Below are 20,920 nucleotides of genomic sequence, written 5' to 3'. Positions count from 1 at the left end.
TGAAAGTTAAAGAGTGATTAGAGCTATTTTGGTCAAAGTTTAATCATACTCAAATACAGCAAAGTATTGTTAAAACATTCATGAATGGTGGAGGCAGCAGTCTATGGATTCTAAATGTTTTTAATTCCATGTTTTATATGGCACAGTAGAAAAAGAATCAATTAATATTGGAAGCTGTATGAGCAAAGACCCCATTCAGCTAATTACACCCATGTTTTGAATAACAGTTTGCAGATGTAAGGGCCTAAGTAAATGATGCATGTTAATGCTTGTGGCAGCTAATCTTTAATAAAAATAGGCTGCTTTGAACAAGCCCAGTTTAGAATGGAGAAGCAGCCAGGTGCTAGAAAGGGTGCCTCGCTTTCGCCTCACTGTCCACCTTTCCGCTCCAAAGCCACCTCTCCTCTCTCCCCCCCCCCCCACTGCTTTACACCCGTGGGACTTGTAGTCCCAAACTTCCCATTGGCACCAGGTTGGGGGAGGCAGCCACGCTGTAGAGAAAACAGCAAGCTCCCATTGGAAGCAAACATCCTGCCCTGTTTACTGCTGGCTGGCTTCTCATTGGGCCATCAGCTGTTTCAATTTCTGTGATCCTGGAAAGGCTTTGAAATAATGTGTTAGTGAAGGTTGGCATCTTTCCTAGCAAACTATTAACAGCTAAACATTAGGAAAAGCCAGAATTCTGTTACAATTCCTCATAGCGATACAGCAGATACAAATGGCCAAACCAAAACACCAGCCTTTTCCAAGGGCCGGGTGAAGAGTTGCATTTTGAGTTGGTGTCAGCAGGGCCCTAACGCCAATCTCTTGCCTTCTGCAGCTTTAACCGAATTGACATTCCGCCTTATGAGTCCTATGAGAAGCTTTATGAGAAGCTGCTGACAGCTGTGGAAGAGACATGTGGGTTTGCAGTGGAGTGATTGGGCAACCAAAGGAAACAGATACTACTAGCTCATGGACCACCAAATCAAAAAGCTGTAAGAAGAAGCTTGCTGTGAACTTCTTTTGTCCAAAGCATTGCGACGCTTGACAACTGGGGGAGTGGAAGCTGCTTCCTCTCCTTACTTCCTGTGGTGGTGTTGGGGGGGGGCTTTTGTTGGGGGTTCCCCACCATACTTTTCTCCCCTTTGTTACAAAAAATTCCCCCTCCCCATTTTTTCCCCATGTCCCATGAAACAAAAGGCAGCCAGGTTCAGCATTTGGTTTTGGTTACCCAAGATATTCTGCTAGACTCGTAACACATATTGTGATAAGGTCAATGACCTGTGGTCTTTTTTTATAGGAGTATCAAACTGTAGTTGAGTATCTTGAGATTGGTTTGCTGAGGACTTTTCAACTGGTAGGTGTATCTGGATGTTTTGTCTTAATGCAGTCCTGAGCCCTTGTAGCATCCAGAAGCATCCTGTGGAAATGAGACTGGCACCGGGATTCCAAATTGCACATTTCAGAATACCCATTAAAGAACAGTTAGCAGGAAACGGCTCCGTAGGTGCAGACAGCTGAAGGTTATTCCTTGAGAGGGAGCTTTTTGTCCAAGTGTGGTGGCTTGGCTCTTAAGAGAGAGGAACCCAGAGGAGTCCAAGCCATCTTGAATTGGGAGGTAAGTTTTCATTCTGGATGCTTTGTACATGAGACAGATTTGTTCTGTGGACTTGCTTCCCCTTCTGTGTGTGATTGAAGGCTTGTGTTAGAGAATGTGGCCGTGGGGAATGGGCCACATTGTCAGCAGCCTGAAAAAGTTTTCTCCTGACATTGTTTTTTCAGATTCTTTTTTTTTTTTTTTTTTTTTTACTTGAAACTGCAGAAATTCTTTTAAGAGGAAATAGCTAAAAGCAAAACTAATGGAACCAAGTTCCGTCGTTGAGCCACTGGGAGTGGAAAATGGCTCTGTTGAAAGATGAATATATAATAAAGATCTAACACAGGGGTTTTAAGCCTACAGATACTGAGTAACCCAGAGTACTGCTTTCAAATTCTTCTCCACCCTGACTTTCATATATCTGATGCTAATGTTCAAGGTTGGTGTCAAGTCATTGGTTTCACACAGCTTCTCAGATGCAGGAGAATCAACTCTGTCGGGTTAACCAAATCAAACAGGTTTTCAGTTTCCACAACAAGAAACAAGGCAGTGTTTTTAACAACATAACATTTTCTTGGCAAAAAGGTCAACTAGTAATCAATTGTGATTCAGTTCATAAGACTCCCCCCCCCCTAATATATATATTAAAATTGTTTTAAGCAAAGATGCATATTAACCGTTACTTTGGACAAGTAAGGACATTGGGGTTCAGCCATGGGTCAAATGGTTCTTTTACCTACAAGGATATTTCTGTTGTTCATTTTTATTTTTATTTTTAAAACATTGAATTTGATAATAGCTTTAAACTGTGATATGACAGATTTAAGGTAGATACCTGTCAGAGTCCTAAAATCTTTCTTTCCTGTTGTTAACCGTATTTTTTTTTTTTTTTGTGATGGACACATGAGGATTATATTTGAGAAAGGAATTCTTTTTATTTTGTGTTTTTTGCACCATGTGGCTAAGTGTTGGATTTTTTTAGGTGAGCTAAGGTTTAACTTGAAATTGCCTTTTGAATCCAGGCGCACTTAAGGGACCAGTTAGCTACAGCTAAGTTATTTAGGAAGGGAAGTGTATCAAGGAGGTTTGAGGGATTTTGGATTCACATATTTGGTTAAGCATCTTTGTAGTACTCTGGATAATAGAAATCTCATGATCTTGCCAAATGTCTGTGGAGATCAGATGTTGTTATTGGACCCATTAGCCCTGTCAGTGGAATTTGAATGCACAAGGTTTCGTAGAGATAGGAACGTCACACGAAAAGGTTTTCACAAGTCATTTCCATGCAAATCTGAGGTGGTGGAAGTGAAAGGTCTTCCTTGAGCACAGAGGCTGAACAGGTTGCCCATGTGAGATTAGCAACAGTTAGCAATGGCGACTGTTCACCTGGAGGTGAATCTTAATGTGACTCTTGCCATGTGGTTTCAGCTTCTGTACGGTTGGAGCCCACACCATGCCAACGACATTTGAGATGGAGAAGTAAGCGAGCAGGTGGCCACAGATGTGGCAGGCATGCTCCAAGGGCAGCATCAGCATTGGCCCTGAGGCCGTGTTCAGGCCCTGAGCACATGGCGCCTCTGTGATAATAATGCAGAAGATTGGGGGACTTCTATCTCCAGGATATTCTTTCCATTTCCCATTTTGTGTCACTGTTCCAACACCCAAGAGCCCAAACAGACTGCTTGCTGCATCTTAGCTTGAGGCGGCAGCAGCAGCAGCAGCAGCAGCAGCAGGGATCAAAGGAAAAAAGTAGACCAAAGGTTTTTCCCCCCAGGGTGCTGGCTAGAGCGGCACAGACCACTTGCTTCTCCTCAGGCTGAAGCTTCCACATCTCCTCCCGGAAGAAGAGAGGGTATAAAATATAAGTGGGAAAGTGGGATTCTTGCTGCTACAATCTGCTGAGTTTCAGCACAGTCTTTGCTGAAAGGTTTTTAGCAGTCAAACCATCCAAAGGACACACAACAGACTTGATGGTTTTATATTTTCCCTGCAGTGGTCTCTTGGTGGATTCAGGCCCTCCGGGCTTGCAGCAAGTCCATGGAAGTCTCCCCTCAGGCAGATGGAGGTGGTGAAGGGAACAGGAAGTTTCCTACTCTTACACAACGGACTTGCCGGCAGTACACCTTTCCCCTCTCCCCCATGCAGGAGGGGGTGAAAGGGCTATTTCAGTTGAGACAGAGGAACAAGAGCAGGGCTACGGGCTTCCTCTTCCCCCAAGCAGCTTATCACATCCAAAGTCTCCTTTAATCTAAAATCTCCAGTATGTCTAGCAGTGTAGGTCAGTGATGCAAATCTGTTTTTTTGTTTTTTTGTTTGTTTGCTCTTTTGTTTAGTTGCCCTGAAATGCATCATCCTTCATTTATGCACTCAGGGATGTAGGAAATTGCCACTCCTTTTGTGTTACGAATTGGAAAGGTATGAGCGAGTAGCTCAAGGTCTAACCTTGACATATTGGAGCAACTTTTTGTTTCTGAAGAGGCTGCTTGTTCAGCATGGGGTGTGGTTTATGAAACCTCAACTATCATTCAGACGCCTCTTTCCCCCACTTCCTTAGTCCATTGCCCAGTATACTACACTGTAGAGCACAGAAAGTTTTCCAGAAATGCAGTACATATTTGTTCTTACTCAGTTAACTTTTTTTTTTTTGTTCCTCAACCACTTTATAATGTATTTTTTAACTTATTATTTTGTAACGTCTTGTTTTTAAGTATTGCTGCTACTCCTTGTTACTCTTCTCACCATTTTTATTGCAAATTTTATTTTGTGAAAAAAGTTGTACACTAATGTTCTTCATTTTATGTCTAAATCAAAGTATTTAAAGAAATACTAGTTCTATTTAACGTGGTTATGGAGCCAGCTGGAATAAACCGTGATTGTATAGCAGGCTGGGCCCAGGAGGTCATGTTCATTTTTGTTACATATGCAATAAACTCTCACAACTTTAAATTTGTGTAAAATCTTTTAAAATGTTTTCACTAGTGGGTTAGATGCACCAGAAATGTAATACTAATCATTTTAGCTTTCATTGTGAATAGGAAGCTACCTTAGGCCAGGTGAGATTATTTGTTCCTTTTGACCAGGGCAACTCACCTAGAGCTCTGCAGCTCTCACCCGCATCGTCCTTTGTCATTGGGTGTGGTGACTGGGGCTGGTGGGAACTGGATCCCCACAACATCTGGAAGGTACCATGATGGCTTTCCCTGATCTAGGATAGTATTGTCCACTCTTTCCCACCACCTGCCCTGCAGATCCTTTTTAACCAGAGCTGCCTGGCACTGAATACGGGACCTCTAGCATGCAAAGCATTTTTCTTTGTCGTTTAAGTCTGGCCCCTTTTTATATAGCATCTTGCCTGCTCACCTGTGAGAAGGAACATCCTTGTAAAATGATGGTGTTGAGCCACAATAAGAAGTGTGTGGGGTCAGGAAAGCCAGTTTTGTTTCATTTTTTAAAAAAGAAACTGCGGATAGATTTGCAGTCTGGCTCCCATGCTCTCCTTCCCAAAAGCATCCTGCCACATGATGGCTGCCCTGAACATTTCCTCCCTGCTTGGAAGCAAAGGGGTATGTGGACTTATAACCGAGATGCACCAGAGCCACGTGCTCTTCCAAAACCTGACTTATTATGGGCACACGCAGAGTAATGATGGTGCTCCTTCCTGGACGGCAGAGTCATTAATACTCCTGATGGATGTTCTCTTTTTCTTTTGGGCTTGGAGGAACAGAAGGTCTTGGCCTGCCTTCTCGCTGGTTCTTCTCCTTCCTTGGATATAGAACAAAGGGTGTCATTGTGCCCAGGTTGAGGCTGCAGGCCCTGGCAAAGCTTGTCCTGAGCAGAAGCACTTGCATGACAGTGGCGTGCTGATGGATCGACTTGGACAAAGCTCGCCTGTCCGGCTGCTTGCCTGTAACCATTACTTTCCCTTCCCCGACTCCACATGTGCTCTCCTGGAAGGTTTGTGCTTGCACACTGGACACGTGAGCTGGATGGGTTCCACGTGTCTTCTCCTAAGAGCACAGTCTCCAACCTGCCAGCTCTGGCAATTTCCCTCACGTTGACTTGCCTTTGTGTTGGTCCCATAACCCCTGTGAATTGCAGAGGATCTTGGGGAGATTACAAAAATGCTTGCTCAGGGCATCAGCTCAGCTTGTTGGCAGGGCTGGCTCAAGGCGGGTGGGGAGCTTAGCAAGTGACCTTAGCAGGGACCCCTCTTGCTGTGATGGTGCCCGGCCACAGGTTTAACTAGTCATACACTCCAACATATCTCCGATGAAAACAGGGATGCCCTAAGGAAAAGTGGGACTTTCCGAGATCAAATCAGAAATTGGTTTCTGTAAATCTGGGACTGTCCCTGGAAAACAGGGACCCTTGGTGGGTCTGTAGTGGATTGTGGCTGTTTTTAATTTCTTACAGTGGCCTGTTGCAATGTGATATCGGGGCCATTGCAGGACAGTAGAACGGCCACACGCTGCTCCCATCACCAGGGAAGTCACTGCATGCATCAGTGTTGGTGGGCCTTACTGGGACCCCCAGCAGCTAATTCCTTCTGGTTACTGACACCAGGCCTGGAGGTTGGGCTTCACTAGCAATCTCCTTGCTTTCCTCCTGCCGGCAGGTGAAATTTTTTCTATTCCAACAGGCCTTTGGGAACTGATTGCTTTTGAGGAAAGGTCTGGTGCTGTGTTTTAATTCTATTAGTGCTTTAATTACACTTTAATGATTGTCTTCTCTTATGTTTTTAGCTTGCTGTATTTTATCTGTGTTAGCTTCCATGTGTTGGAGGAAAGGTGGGATATTATTAATATTCAGTTCTTCTTTTTGGGGGTACTCAAGGGTACGTAGTATCAAAACCTCCCCCCCCCCATGTTAAAAGTGTGGCACTTACTGTTACAACTTCATGCTAGGTACCTGCACCTTTTTTCTTTAAAAAACCTCCCAGTGATAATAATAATTTAATTTTTAAAAGTTTTATTGGAGTTTTCAGCAGAAAGAGAAGAACAGAAATAAATAGGAACAACAAAACAATAAATTATTAAATCCATGTGCGCAGTGGGCATCTGCGTCACCCGGCTGAGCTGATTCAGAAAAACACTTGACTCTGCAGGAGACCACAGCAGGTGAAGACTTGGGAAATTCTGCTTTTCTCAGATAAGGAATTGGTGCATGCAAAGAATAAGAACCGGTCATTCTTTCTAGGAAAGAGGAAAGTGGGCTCCCCTGCATGCTGGCCATGCAAACCCAAAACACAGAAGCTGGATTCCATTTTCTTTCATTTCATTTGTACCCCCACCTTCCTCCAAGGAGCTCAAGGCAGCAGATGTGATTCTATTCCCCACCCTGGGCCTGTCTTGTCTCTATCTACTCTCTCCATGGCATGTATAACTTTTTGAACTTAGGATCATAGAATTGTAGAGTTGGAAGGGACCACGGGGTCATCTAGTCCAACCCCCTGCAATGCAGGAATCTTTTTGCACAGCAAGGGACTTGAATCCACAACCCTGACATTAAAAGTCTTTACTGCCTCTTGCCTTTTCTCTAAGCGAGAAAACCCCAAACGCTGCAACCTTTCTTTATAGCGGGTATGCAAAACAACTGCTTTTTATATGGGGTAAGGTGCATCTTGGCTTTTGTATTGACACAAGGCTGTCTTTGGGCATGGTGATTTTCAGAGGTCAAGGGGTCAGGCCATGGGTCCTGAGGAGCTGTAACCATCTGAAATCAGCCACGGGGGAATGGAAGCAGGAAAGAATAGGCGGAGGCTTTGCACGGCACGTTCTCAGGCAAGCGGAGTTTCCCCAGGGCATGTAAACACAGTGCGATTGTTTCAGTTACACGTGCTTAGACTCTGCCTGTATAGCCAAGGCACAATAGGCCATGGGAACTTGGGCGCTGAGCCAGAGACTTCACTGAACTACATGGTTTTGAAGGACCTGCGTGGTGGCATCTCGGGGACTGGGAGGGAGACAGTACCAGACAGCGAAGGAGAAAGAGCAGCAGCTTCTGATCGTATTCTGCCACGTGTCACCAAACCTGTCTGGGATCCCTTTCCATCAAACAGTGCACATTGCTGCTGAACGTGCGTCGTGTCCCTGACTGAACGGATCGCCCGCCTGAAGCCTCGGAGATGAGGGGACGCTGGGCTCCCGCTCCAGCTGCTGTTGGACTGCAGCTCCCATCAGCCCTGATCATTGGCTGGTGCTGATGGGAGTTTGTAGCCTGACAGCAGCTGGTGGAGGGGCAGCACGGACTCCCCATCCCTGTCTTCAAACAGTTACAATGCGCTCCCGTAGCCCCATGCAGTGTGTGGGTCGTAGAGGAATGCATGTTCCTCCCTTTGTGATCTTCCAATTCAACAGCTCCTGATAAGTTTCCAAGGGACTCATAGGGCTCCCAGAGTGGACTGGCTGCAGTGTGGCGCCAGTTCCTATTTCTGAGCCTGGCCTACCTCACAGGGTGGTTGCAAAGCTTAAATGGGCAAGGGGAGGACCATGACGACACTGCTGCTTGGATGAAGTATGGGATGAAAATCTGACGCACCAATGAAAACACAATTCAGCAACTTCAGATCATGGAAACTTGCATGTATTTGGGCTTGCACACAGGTGCTCAATTTGCTTCTGCCTATAAAGGATGTGGGGACGCGGGTGGCGCTGTGGGTAAAAACCTCAGTGCCTAGGACTTGCCGATCGTATGGTTGGCGGTTCGAATCCCCGCGGCGGGGTGAGCTCCCATCATTCGGTCCCAGCTCCTGCCCACCTAGCGGTTCGAAAGCACCCTTAAGTGCAAGTAGATAAATAGGGACCGCTCCCTGGCGGGAAGGTAAAAGGCGTTTCCATGTGCTGCGCTGGTGCTGGCTCGCCAGAGCAGCTTCGTCGCGCTGGCCACGTGACCTGGAAGTGTCTGCGGACAGCGCTGACCCCCGGTCTCTTAAGCGAGATGGGCGCACAACCCCAGAGTCAGTCACGACTGGCCCGTATGGGTAGGGGTACCTTTACCTTTATAAAGGATGTGGCCTTGTGCAATCTTATTTGGAGGTACGGTAAATCCCATAATAGACCATGGTGGGGCTGAGGTTTTGACCCTTGATTATTCAGACACACCCACACACACACCCACCCACCCACACACCATTCTCCTCTTGGATTTTCCTAGGCACATTTTCAAAACTATTGTCAAATTCTATGAGTATGAAGGCCTTTTGCACAAACAACTGTCCACACATCACTGTACAAATGTTCCAGAACTGGGGGTTGCCTGATCTGGACAGGTATTTTGTGTGGGTTTCTGTAGCTCCCAGCAGCCAATCAAGTAGGGAAATTTGGCACAGGACAGGGCTTCTTTCCTCAAGGCTGGTCGAGTGGCTGAACGCTTGTCCCCCTGCCTGGCCTGCCTCCGACTCACTTTTTCACAAGAAGACTTCCTTGTTGCCAATTCCCTGCATCTGAGCCACAGCCAAGCTCTCTGTGTACGTGTGGCTTCCAGACCACACTGATTCCCCCGAGGAACCCCTCTTGAGCTTGACCTTGATGAGGACAAGGGCGTTCCTCTGCTGACCCCTTAAGTACTCCTTGTACTTCTTGGAGAGCAGAGTGTAGAGGAAAGGGTTGATGCAGCTGTTGCTGTAAGCTAGGCAGGTCACGAAAAAATTGATGCAGGCCACTGTGGCGTTTGCAAGGCTGCCCGGCTGGCGGCGATAGACGCTGAGCAGCTGCCAGAGCCAAAAGGGAATGAAGCAAGCCCAGTAGGCAAGGATGATGCTAAATATCATGTACAGGACCTTCTGCCGAGAGCACCTCTTCATCGCCTTGGCACTGAAGACGGCTGCCTGAGACTTCCAGTAGGTCCTGGCCAACTTGATGTACAGGTAGCAGATGACTAGGCCAGGGGCCAAGATGCTGGTGATGAAGAGGACAGTGAGGTAGACTTTGTAGGCCCCCATCTGCCAAGTAGGGTGGCACATGCGCTTGGTCACTCCTCCTTGGCTGCTCGTCCGGAGGTCGATGAGAACCATGGTGGGCAAGGCAAGGAGGAAGGAGAGGAGCCAGACCGAGCAGGTGATGGTCCTCCGGTAGTCTCCAGGCCTCCGGAGCGAGTCCAAGGGCTTGACGACCGCCAGGTACCTCTCTGTGCTCATGATGGTGAGAGTGAAGATGCTGGCATGCATGGTGAGCAGGTCCAGGCTGAAGAGGACCCTGCAGCCCACGTCGCCAAAGTACCAGTCCTTCACGAAGTAGGTGCAGACGACGAAGGGGATGGTGGCCAGGTAGAGGAGATCGGCCAAGGCCAAGTTGACCACGTAAACGTACATGGAGGCAGACAGCCGTACGGAGAGGTTGACAACCACCAATGTGTAGATGTTTCCAACCACCCCGATGACGCACATGACGGACAGAGCGCATCCCAGGAAGGAGGTGGCCAAGACGTCGCTGGCGCTGCCAGTGGTGTTGGAGGGACTGCTGCCATTCTCAAGCAGGCAGGACAGGTTGGCACATGGGCCCAGGTCCATTATATCTGACCCTTGCACTGGGTCAACATGTTCCACCCAAATGGCATGCCGGATTCTTGCCCAATGCACAGTGCAAATAATCCCCCTCCTCGAGCACAACGGCTCTGCTCTAATATATTTGCCAACCAGCTGCCGCTGCTCTGTTTTTGCTGCTGACTCGACAGCCTTTAAAACAGTTTGGTATGATCAGATTCCGCGCATTATTTTGCTGAGCAGGAAAGGAACCCCCCGATGAGGCAACTGCAAGAGGACAGGAAGGAAAGTTTCAGAGCTCCCAGGTTCAAATCTTACCACGTTCCAGCAGGCAGGTGAAGGGAGACGAGAGTGGCTTGGTTCAAAGCAACCTCCTTGTGACTGCCTGTCTTCCTGCCTTTAATCCCTCTGGGCAAACATCCAGCGAGCCACCCTTTGAGAGTGCAGGGCTGGCTCTCCACATCAACTTTATCACACCGTAAGCATCCAGGTGTTTTCTTTGAAGGTTTTGCGCTGCCAGCGGTGGCCCTGCCTGTGCAGATCTCCCAGAAGTCACTTTCCAGGCACGATGTTTGGCCACAGGTGAGCTGGGCAAAGGATGCTGCTTCGTTCGGAGGGAGAGAACAAGCTGCTTGCCTTGTCGATGCAAGAATGCAAATGGCAAAGAATCCCTGAGCAGGACATGGTTTTGTGGGTGGATTCTGTGCCGGCTGCCAGGGCCGGACCTTGCAAATAATTGGATCTATTGTGACAGATGCTTATGCTTTCTCTATCTCTGGGCTGGGAAGTCTATTCACTGCTGCAAGAGGTGGGAAGGTCCTGGGATTCTTTCTGACAGTCCCCTTGAGGTGGGGTTTCATCCTGTGCTGCTCAGGAAGGAGGAGGCACAGTCAGCAACAGACTTTTGTATCTTGGAGCAACAGGGTGGATTTTCTTTCCAGCTGCCTCCTTCCCTGCCTGCAGGGCTGTGCAAAGGCGCTGAGGTTGCCCTGCAACCCACAAACAGGATGGCTCTCAGTCGCCTTTCGAAGGTGATGCTGGAAAGTGTGCTTCCGCATCCACACGGATGTGCGCTAACAAAACCCTAACCCTGTGAGGGAAGCTGCACATACTGGTGCTTGTGTAGCTGGTTTTACTTCAATTAATGTTTAATTTTTTTTAATGGATTCTTTTTTTTGCATTCTTATATTACATTGGCAAACATTGTCATATTACATTACAGAGCTTATCATATTTTCCAACATGTATACCAAGATTATATACACACTTCATATACCTAAAAAGAAAGAAAAGAAAAACAAAGAGAAAAAACAAAAACAACCCCCCCCAAAATCATATTCGTACCAACACATTCAACTTCCTGTCTATCCCATTGTATATTCCTTTTTTTAACAAATGAATGTACTCATATTATCGTATATTTCTTTTACATTTTATCTAATACATTCCTATAACATTATGTGCTCTTGTTCTTATTTCTCAACTCAGTCTCTCTCCAACATCAATCAAATGCTAGCATAGATAACGGACCTTTACATTATTTTTGACAATATGTTTTATATCTATCCCATTTTTCCATATTTTTTTAATTTGAATTGCCTCTCAGGCTATTTGTCAGCTGCGCCATCTCAGCAAATTATTATAGCTTAATATTGCCAGTTCGTTATTGTCGGGACTTCTTCCTTCCACCCCTTTGCCACCAAAGTCCGAGCTGCAGCTGTTGCATATAAGAATACCTCCCTAAAGGCCTTCGGGATGTCCCTGCCAAGAATGCTTAACAGAAATGTGTCTGGTCTTTTAAAAAGTTATTCCAATTTTAATGGTTTCTTTTAGCTGTTTTTTGTTTTAGCTCCAAGGTGTCAGCAGCAAAGGCGGGGTATAAATCAACAAGTTACTATTATTACTAATAATCCTATAGTTGAAACCATCAGTGCATTTAGAGTGTTTTTCACAGGTCTCCAGTGAAAGGATTCTGCGACTCAACATCCAACGCAAAGCAAATGCGGTTGGTTTGATCTCGTAGCCCCACCTGGTGGCCACGCAGAGCTGGTGCCTAATTATTAGAAGGGGGAAAAGTACGACAGGCAGGAGACAGTCCGGGCGCTTGCACGCGATCCTGGCCCGCCCCGGCTGCTGATCCTATGCTCGTTTACTTGGAAGCAAGGCAGCGCTGCTTGGATTCCGTGGGATCCGCTTCTCCGGAGGAGAGCTGGTGTGATCCTGCGGGTGGGGTGGGGGTTGCGCGGCTGCTTCAGTCCAGCGGGCAGGATCGGGTCCCCGCGGAGGGATGCGCACACAAAGCGGTGGGAAGAGGGAGTCCGGCGAAAGTGGGGGCCGCTCGGAGCACTTTTCTGCGGGCCGGGGCAGAAAAGGGCAATGGCGCCAGGCAGAAATCCGTCGGGTGCAGCCGCGGCCGGGAAACCGCCCCGCGATCCTCGGGTGGAGGGCGGTATCTAAAGGTAATTAACGGGAATAATAAGAACCAAAACTGGAGGAGGAGACGCGCCACCGTTTTCCTTGCCTGCCGCCTTTCCACGGTTAGAGCCTCGAGGCGGATTAAGAGCCTGGAAACACATTTGACAAACATCTTTTTCTTACTTAATATTTGGCAAATATCTTTTTATTTTCATTTTCATTTTTTCTTTTTAGGTCCCCTATTTCTTTTTCAGTATATGCTGGTGTAAGGATTAATTTATTTTCTTCTTCCTTTTTGTAAATTTTAAAAATGCAATAAGGATTAATAATAATAATAATAATAATAATAATAAATAAGAGCCTGGAAACAGAGCCGAAGTCGCCGTGAGCAACAAATGACACCCTTCCCCGGCCAAAGGCAGGACTCTCCTTCCCCCTCCCATAAAACACGCGCATCTCTCGAGATCCCCAGCAAACACGCGGGTTCCGCGTCTGTCGCCCCCTATTCGCAAACGCGCATGCGCACTCTCCGCCCCCTCCCGCTGGGAGAGCCGGCCGTCACGTGACCTGAAGGCAGCTGGTTGGCAGTCGCGGGATTTCGGCCCCCTTTCGAGAAACTCGCTGATCCGCGCCTGGAGCGGAGCGTCGCGCGCCGCTCTGCCCCGAGCCCTCCCCTCGTCTCCATGGTCTCTTCGGCCCCGGCCCGCCCCTCGCGGTCACGTGGCGCCCTCGCGCAGGCCGGAAGGAGGCCTGACAGGCCGCGAGGAACGAGGAGGAGGAGGAGGCGGAGGAGGCGGAGGCCCGGCGCGGCGAGGAGGCGGGCGGGCGGGCGGGAAGCCGGAAGCGCCGCCGGAGGGACGAGCGGGAGACGGAGCGAGGTGAGTGAGGGACCGAGCGGGGGGCCTCCGGGGTCTCCCCGCCCGCTCCCCCAGGGGCAGCCCCGCCCGCACCTGCCTCGGTTGCCTGGCAACCGCCCCCCCCGCCGGACTCCCCCCGGAGGCAGGCCCCGCTCCCCCCCGTGCAGGGACGCCGAGGGCGGCGGCTGCTGCTGCTGCTGCTGCTGCTGCCAGCCCGTGTGGGCGTCCCCGAGGCAGCCCCTCCGGCTCCTCCTCCTCCTCCTCCTCCCCCCCCCGCCAGCTGCTGCTGCTGCTGCTCGTCCTCCTTCCCCGGCTGGCTGCCTTGCGCTTTCCCCTTCTCCTGCCCACCAGCCCAAACTTCTGCCAGCTTGAAGTTGGGCTTCCTGCTGCGGGGCGACTCCGCCTCGGATCGGCGGCTGAGCTCCGGCTTCCCTTCCCCGCCCCGGGGCTCCCTCTGCCCAGGCCCCTTCTTTCTCCTCCTCCTCCGCTAGGGCCATCTGCTCCCCCGGCCTCGCCAGGCTCCCGGGTCCCCTTCGCATCCTCCCCTCTCCTTGGGAAGCAGCTCCTCCTGATGGCGGCTGGGATGGCGTGGATGGATGGATGGATTGATTATACCAAAGGGTTAAGAAAGGAAAAGCAAAGGCGGCGGCAGCAGCAGCAGCACCCTCACCTGAACTTTTGGGGGAGAGGGGGTGGGGATGCCATGGTGGATTTGGAGGTCTTCCGTGGTCCAGGGAGGGGAGAGTAGTGGCTCCGGCTTGGGGACACCTGGTTGGCCGCGGTGAAAACATGATGTGCTGGACTAGATGAGTCCTTGGCCTAATCCAGCAGACTCTCCTTATGTCCTGCTCTATGTTGCGTGTGGGAGCCTCTTATTGCCAGCTTTGAACATTTGGATTTGGCAGAACGTCTATTTCCAGGCGCATGTATGGTGGTGCCGGGTCACACTCCCCCCCCCCCCCAAGCGCACAAATCTGAGAGGAGTGGTTGGGTTGTGTGCCTAAGCCAGGGGTCAGCAAACCACTTCAGCAGAGGGCCAGTCCACTGTCCCTCAGACCTTCTTGGGGGCCGGACTACATTTTGAAGGGGGAAAAAAGAACGAATTCCTATGCCCCACAAATAACCCAGAGATGCATTTGAAATAAAAGCACACATTCGACTCATGTAAAAACACACTGATTCCCGGACCGTCCGTGGGCTGGATTTAGAAGGCGATTGGGCTGGATCTGGCCCCCAGGCCTTAGTTTGCCTACCCTTGGCCTAAACCAGGGGTCAGCAACCTTTTCCAGCTGTGGGCCAGTCCACCGTCCCTCAGACCATGCAGTGGGCCAAACTGTATGGGGGGGGGGGTGGAGAGAGAAAAGAACGAATTTCTATGCCCGCAAATAACCCAGAGATGCATTTTAAATAAAAGCACAAATTCGACTCATGTAAAAACACCCGGCAGGCCCCACAGTGCATTTTAAATAAAAGGACACATTCTACTCATGTAAAAACACGCTGATTCCCGGACTGTCCACAGGCCAGATTGAGAAGGCGATTGGGCTGCACCCGGCCCCTGGGCCTTAGGTTGCCTACCCCTGGCCTAAACCCACCTGACTTCCGGTTAAACTCAGTGTAAACTCAATTGTGCTTGTCCTGAGTAGACATGCATAGGATCATGCTGTTGTATTGATGTGGTATTGTGTGTTTGATGTTGCTTAATCGTGTTGCAATGTGTACTGAGTTTTAAAAGAGGCGTGGTTGCTGAGCAGCCCAACACCCTTCTTTACCCTACATTTCAGCAATTGCTTTTCCCCCATTTGAGATGTACAGATAAGATTCTAACTGCCATGCCCAGCATGCAGGGAGCATTGTAAGTGTCATGGCAGACAGCTTCTGAGTCTTAGGGCTGTTCCATGCATGACATTGCTCCCCAGAGCCACAATATCGGAACGGGGCCTTCATGTTCAGGGGCAGCAGTCTGGTGAATGCAGTGGGACAAGGAGGAAGGGCTGCTGGCCTTTTTCATGCTTGGTTTTGACCACGGCATGTTTTCATCCTGTGGGTTGACTGGAGCTGTGTGAATGGCCACAGTGGGAATTGGGACCCCTTATGAGATGTTCTGGGTTCTGATTCAGCAGCCAGGCTCTTTTTAGACTGTTGGAGCCTTTTCTTATACTGTATTGAGATCCCCCCTTGCTGCAGGAGGAAAAAGCACATGTGGAATCCTCCCTGGAATGTGACGTGAGGGCTTGTTTCATGAGGAGTGCTGGGTAGTTGAGAGCTCTTTGCACAGGGTAAGAGTTGCACCAAAATGACTAGTATGATGTGCTTTGAACACTTGGGTGCTGTGTTATTCATAGCCACCTCTTCCAGTTTTTGTTTTTGTTTTAAAACTATTTTAACACTTTTGCAGCAGGGATAGGTAACCTATGGTCCTCTTGCTGTTGCAGTTTCCCCAAGCCAAATCCTTGGAATGAGGGCATGCAAGAAGGAAGAGGTGGTCTATTAAGCTGCAGAAATCGCTTTCATAAAGGAGATGGTGGTGGAAGTTTAGTACATGCAGCTGTGGAGATCTGTTTCTGAAGGGGGTGTGTCTGTTTACCAGCTTGTAAAAAGTATTTCCCTTATGGAATTTGTGTTTGCCAACTCCGTGCCCTCCAGATATTTGTTGTAAGACAGTGGTGGGGAACCGCTGGTCCACGAACCAAACTTCTCCAACCCTCATACATTGGTAGGGCTTCAAAGGAAGAATGGAGAGATTAGAGTGAGCTCCCAATACATTGGTGCCCCGCAAGACGAATGCCTCGCAAGACGGAAAACCCGCTAGACAAAAGGGTTTTCCGTTTTGGAGGTGCTTTGCAAAACGAATTTCCTATGGGCTTGCTTCGCAAGACGAAAATGTCTTGCGAGTTCCTGCGGGTTCCCCCCCCCCTTTTTCTAAGCCGCTTATCTGCTTATCCGATAAGCCGCTAAAAGCCGCTAATAGCGCTAAGCTGTCAATGGGCTTGCTTTGCAAGACAAAAAAACCGCTAGACGAAGAGACTCGCGGAACGGATTCTTTTCATCTTGCGAGGCACCACTGTATTCCTTTTGCTGGAGCCAGGCATGCTCCCATTGCCCTTCTGCTGATGGACAATGAGAAACTGCTTCTCCCACCCAGTGCTGCTCCTTGAACTTCTGAAAACTGGGTGCACAAAGAACAGTGTGAGGCTGCTTGTAAAAGGGCTTTCAAACAGCCCCGTGTTGTGCTTTGGAGTCCAGTCAATCAGGGCTTCTAAGCACAGCATCACCTGGTGTCATAGTGGTGTCAGGTGATTGACAGGGTCTTGCTGATAAATGCAGTCCATCAGGGATTGGAAGGCCAGAAGAGGTCTCCTCCCTGCCCCGCTGTAGACATTGCCTTGCTGCATCAGGGAGAGGACTTTCGAAACTTTAATTCAGCATCGATTGGAGGCAGTTGGTGGTGTCCTCAACTGTATAACCTGGAGATTTCCCCCCCTTTGTACCGTATTCGAGAGATTTCTCTCTCGTTCTGAAATTGCCAGGAAATGGTTTAGTTATAGGAAGCATTTAGAAAGACAAGAGGCTTAATAAAATCCAATGCTTCAACATTCTTGGACTGGGAGGGCGGCGGGGGGGTGGTGGTGGAATCCAAATTCCTACATGCATTCGTCAGATTCTTAGACACATGGACAACCGAGTGCTAGCCAGTGGTGCTTGCCCAGTCCTGTGTGTTGCTGATAAAGAAGAAATGGTTCGGGTGCTCAGTTCTTCCCTTGCTTTCATTGGTCCTTAACTCTTGCAGCAGCAGCAGCACTTTCCCTTCATCATCTTCAGCATCTTCTGGTTGCAAAAGGCGTTTTTGAAAAAAGATTTGTGGTTTTCAGTTACATACATTTCAAGAGTTTTACAGTAACTTAAACATATCAAAACTTGACCTCCTCCTCTTTCTGCGGTTCCTTACATTAATTTTTTTCCCATTTCCTGCTTATTCTAAATTAACTTATTTTTTCATTCATCTACTTTAATTGTTTACTCTTATGAAACTGCAGGTTATTACAATAACCCTGCCAATTTGTTTACAATTTGTTTGTAAATATTCAACAAACCATTTCCATTTTTTAATGTTATCTTGATTTCTCTCTTCCCCCGCCCCACAGTAAGTTTTGCCATTTCTGCGTAGTCCATAAGTTTTTGTATCCATTCTTCTTTCATCGGGACTTTTTCTTTCTAGTTTTGGGCAAATAACATTCTTGCCGCTGTAGTAGCATACATGAATAAATTTATATACTGTTTAGGTAATTCTGCCCCTGTAATTCCCAAAAGAAAATTTGTTTAAAAATGCTGATTTTTTTTAAACAAATGTTATTTTAAACATCTTTCTCAATTCATTATGTATCAGTAAGCTTTAAACATACTGCGAGACCACATATGATAGAAAGTACCTTTTTTCTCTTCGCATTTCCAACACTTATTCGATTTTGAATTACACATTTTTTGCCAATTTACTCAGTGTTAGATACCATGTATATAACATTTTCATATAGTTTTCTCTTAAACCATAGCATGCTGTAAATTTTACATCCGTATTCCACAATCGTTCCCACACTTCCATAACTATATTATAACCAATATCTATTGCCCAGTGTATCATTGAAGACTTTACCTGCTCATCCTTTGTCTCCCAATCCAATAATATCGTATACATTTTTGGCAGTGCTTTTACATTCCAACAGATCTCTCTCCAGTTGTGATATTTGTTCCCCAAATCCCCAGGGCTTGTCTAGGTGGGCCTGGGTTGGAGAAAAGGCAGCAGCATCTGAGCAGGCTGCTTGGGACTTTATTGAGCATATTCAGCCTTTCCTGAACCTTTGGCAGGAGACAGAAAGCTGGGAAGCAGAGGAGGCTTTCGTGCTACATTCTCCCCTTTTTTCCAATCAGCCTCTTTTGGGGGTCGCTAAACATTAGGAAGAACTTCCTGACAGTAAGAGCTGTTCGACAGTGGAATTTGCTGCCAAGGAGTGTGGTGGAGTCTCCTTCTTTGGAGGTCTTTAAGCAGAGGCTTGACAACCATATGTCAGGAGTGCTCTGATGGTGTTTCCTGCTTGGCAGGGGGTTGGACTCCATGGCCCTTGTGGTCTCTTCCAACTCTAGGATTCTATGATTCTATGAATTCTGTTGCATCTTTGTGTCAGGGGTGTGATAGCATCATTTGACTGTATCTCAATATAGAATTGTCCTTGGTGGCTGCTGCATAGCGCATCTTTGGATGAGATCCCAGGAGAGATGCTCGGAACAGTAATTTGCTCAGGGACACGTGGAGGAGGGGTATCGTTACTCCTTCACGCCGTTAAAACAGACTCTTTCAGGTAGCAGAGTGAAGTCACACCTTCAGTTTTAATTAAGAGAAGAAGCATTCCTCAGTTATTGAAAACTTGTCACAACAGCGTTTTCCTGTTTTCCATTTTCTGGAAGTAGCGAGGGGTAATGGTGAGCCAATTAATTAGGGTGTTGTGGAAGATACAGCTTCTGGCTCCCGTTAGATTATTAGTTTCGCTTTTTAAAAAACTTGACCACTTTCGCTTTTTGAAAAACTTGACTCCTCATTTTTACCTCCAGGCATTTGGCTTTAGCATTATCTGGCAATTTTGGCACCCAGGGCATTGCTGAGACTGCTAAGGGTTGTCTGTTAAGGAGATAATTTACAGTCATACCTTTGATCCTTGGGACTTGGACTCCCGAATGCCGCAAACCTGGAAGTGAGTGTTCTGGTTTGCGAATGTTCTTTGGAACCCAAAACTTCCTACGGAGATTCCGCGGCTTCTGATTGGCTACAGGAGCTTCTTGCAGCCAATCAGAAGCTGCACTTTGGTTTCTGAACGTTTTGGAAGTCGAACAGACTTCAGGAATGGATTCCGTTCGACTTCCAAGCTATGACTGTAGTGGATTTAGACCAGGAGTGGGTAACCTGGGGGGGGGGGGCGGGGAGAGATGCTGCTGGGCCCCAGCTCTCCTTGAGGTGTGGGGGGGTGGAAGAGACATAATGCAGAACATCTGGCGAGGTGAGCCAGCCTGGCTTTAGGCCCTTGAAGGTCATACTAGCAAATGAAGCTGTAGGCTGCATTAAAAAGCCCTTAGTCTATTTAATCATTTGAGTCGTAGCCTTTTGTGATTGATTATGCTTGCATATGAGTAAGAACAGTGTTTCTGAAACATGCGAAAAGAGAGAGGCTTCTGTTAAGATGAATGTATGCTGTGACATTCCTCATCTCATAGACGTTCCTTCCAGCCTGTGAGAAAATGAAGCAAATAAAAATTAACTTAGTTTACTACAACTGTTATTATTAAATGTTATTAAATAGGAAGGGAGGCCTTTTCATTTGGATGTTAATCCCCATTTAACTCCCCATGGAATCAACACTTATTGTTCGCTTCCCATTTCCAGGGAGCTGAGGTGACTCTTCCACTTTTCAGATTCCTGCTTTTGAGCTCTCCATGGGCATCTGGTGGTGGTCGTTGTTGTTAAATTTCTATGCTGCCCTTCATCCTAGGATCACAGGGCTGTTGACAATAAAAAAGCACAAAAATATATAACCTAGTAACAGACAAGAACAGTACCCCACGCCCAGTTTAAAAGGCCATAGGCATAGATTATTTAATTAACCAAAGGCCTGGGAGAAGAGGAATGTTTTTGCCTGGTGCCTAAAGAGATGCAACGAAAGTGCCAAGCGAGCTTCCCGGGGGGGGGGGGGAGCATTCCACTGCAGAAAAGCCCCGTTCTGGTGTTGCCAAACTCCGGACTCCTCACAGACACATCTTATGTTCTTGTTCTTTTAATACGGTGCTTCTAGGGGGAGGATAATCCAAAGGCATTTAATCAATAACTCAGGGGGAGCAGACCTGCTGCCCGCCAGGTGTTGCTGGACTTCAAACTTCTGCCAGTCCCAACCAGCATGCCAGGGGTCAGGGATGATGGGATTGCCGCCCCCCCCCCTTTGGCTGCCCTTGCCATAGCTGGTTAAATGTTTCTGCTGTTGTAAACAAAAATTGCCCTTTTCCCTTATGGGGTATCCAAGAGCCCATATAGAGTCCTTACATAGGTTCTCTATTGGTAGGAGAGAATTAACAGAGGCCAACTAGAGAAGCGGCCAACCAGAAGCGGATGACCCGGAAGCTGTACGCCGGCTCCCTCGGCCAATAAAGCGAGATGAGCGCCACAACCCCAGAGTCGGTCACGACTGGACCTAATGGTCAGGGGTCCCTTTACCTTTACCTTTAACCAGAGAATATTGAGAAGCAAAGTAGCTAGTAAACTTGATCTTTATTGATCTGTTGCAACAGGGTGCTCTCCTCACCCGCAGGAGAGGAGGAGGAACCCAGAAAAATGGCGTGCAAAGCCTTATAAAGACTTTTGAAATTGCCACCCTGTAGATCACGACCACCCCCAGAAACATCAAACATACATCACAGAAGGGGTGTAACCTAAGACCACCCCTCAGATACATCACACCAAAATCATAAAAAGGCAGCCTAAAACAGAAATTCTGAATGTTGTTTATCTCCTGTCTGGCAGGTTACTTGATTGGATTGCCTGGGGAGCCTGGC

General features: G+C 47.9%; 2 protein-coding genes and 1 pseudogene across 5 annotated transcripts in view; 2 read left to right on the top strand and 1 right to left on the bottom strand.

Annotated features, from left to right (window-relative positions):
* Positions 1-4,525, top strand: part of SMURF1 (SMAD specific E3 ubiquitin protein ligase 1) — a 50,457-nt gene extending 45,932 nt beyond the window's left edge. For all 3 annotated transcript variants that reach the window (XM_081839732.1, XM_081839731.1, XM_081839730.1), the window contains one exon: positions 821-4,525. In XM_081839732.1, the coding sequence (XP_081695858.1) occupies positions 821-920 (100 nt within the window). In that variant the 3' untranslated portion in view covers positions 921-4,525. The remainder of the gene's footprint in view (positions 1-820) is intronic.
* A 4,228-nt stretch (positions 4,526-8,753) lies between these two features.
* Positions 8,754-10,342, bottom strand: LOC309329705 (urotensin-2 receptor pseudogene; annotated as a pseudogene). Its single transcript has one exon. The product of its transcript is annotated as a urotensin-2 receptor pseudogene (transcript).
* Positions 10,343-13,241: 2,899 nt separating this feature from the next.
* Positions 13,242-20,920, top strand: part of RNF216 (ring finger protein 216) — an 80,134-nt gene continuing 72,455 nt past the window's right edge. The window contains exon 1 of the mRNA XM_081839641.1: positions 13,242-13,351. The gene's annotated coding sequence lies outside the window, so the exon portion shown is untranslated. The remainder of the gene's footprint in view (positions 13,352-20,920) is intronic.

Source organism: Podarcis erhardii (assembly GCF_964252035.2).
Source record: "Podarcis erhardii genome assembly, chromosome: 14".
In the NCBI taxonomy this organism is placed as follows: Eukaryota; Metazoa; Chordata; class Lepidosauria; order Squamata; family Lacertidae; genus Podarcis; species Podarcis erhardii.
This window is presented reverse-complemented; position numbering and strand designations above follow the sequence as displayed.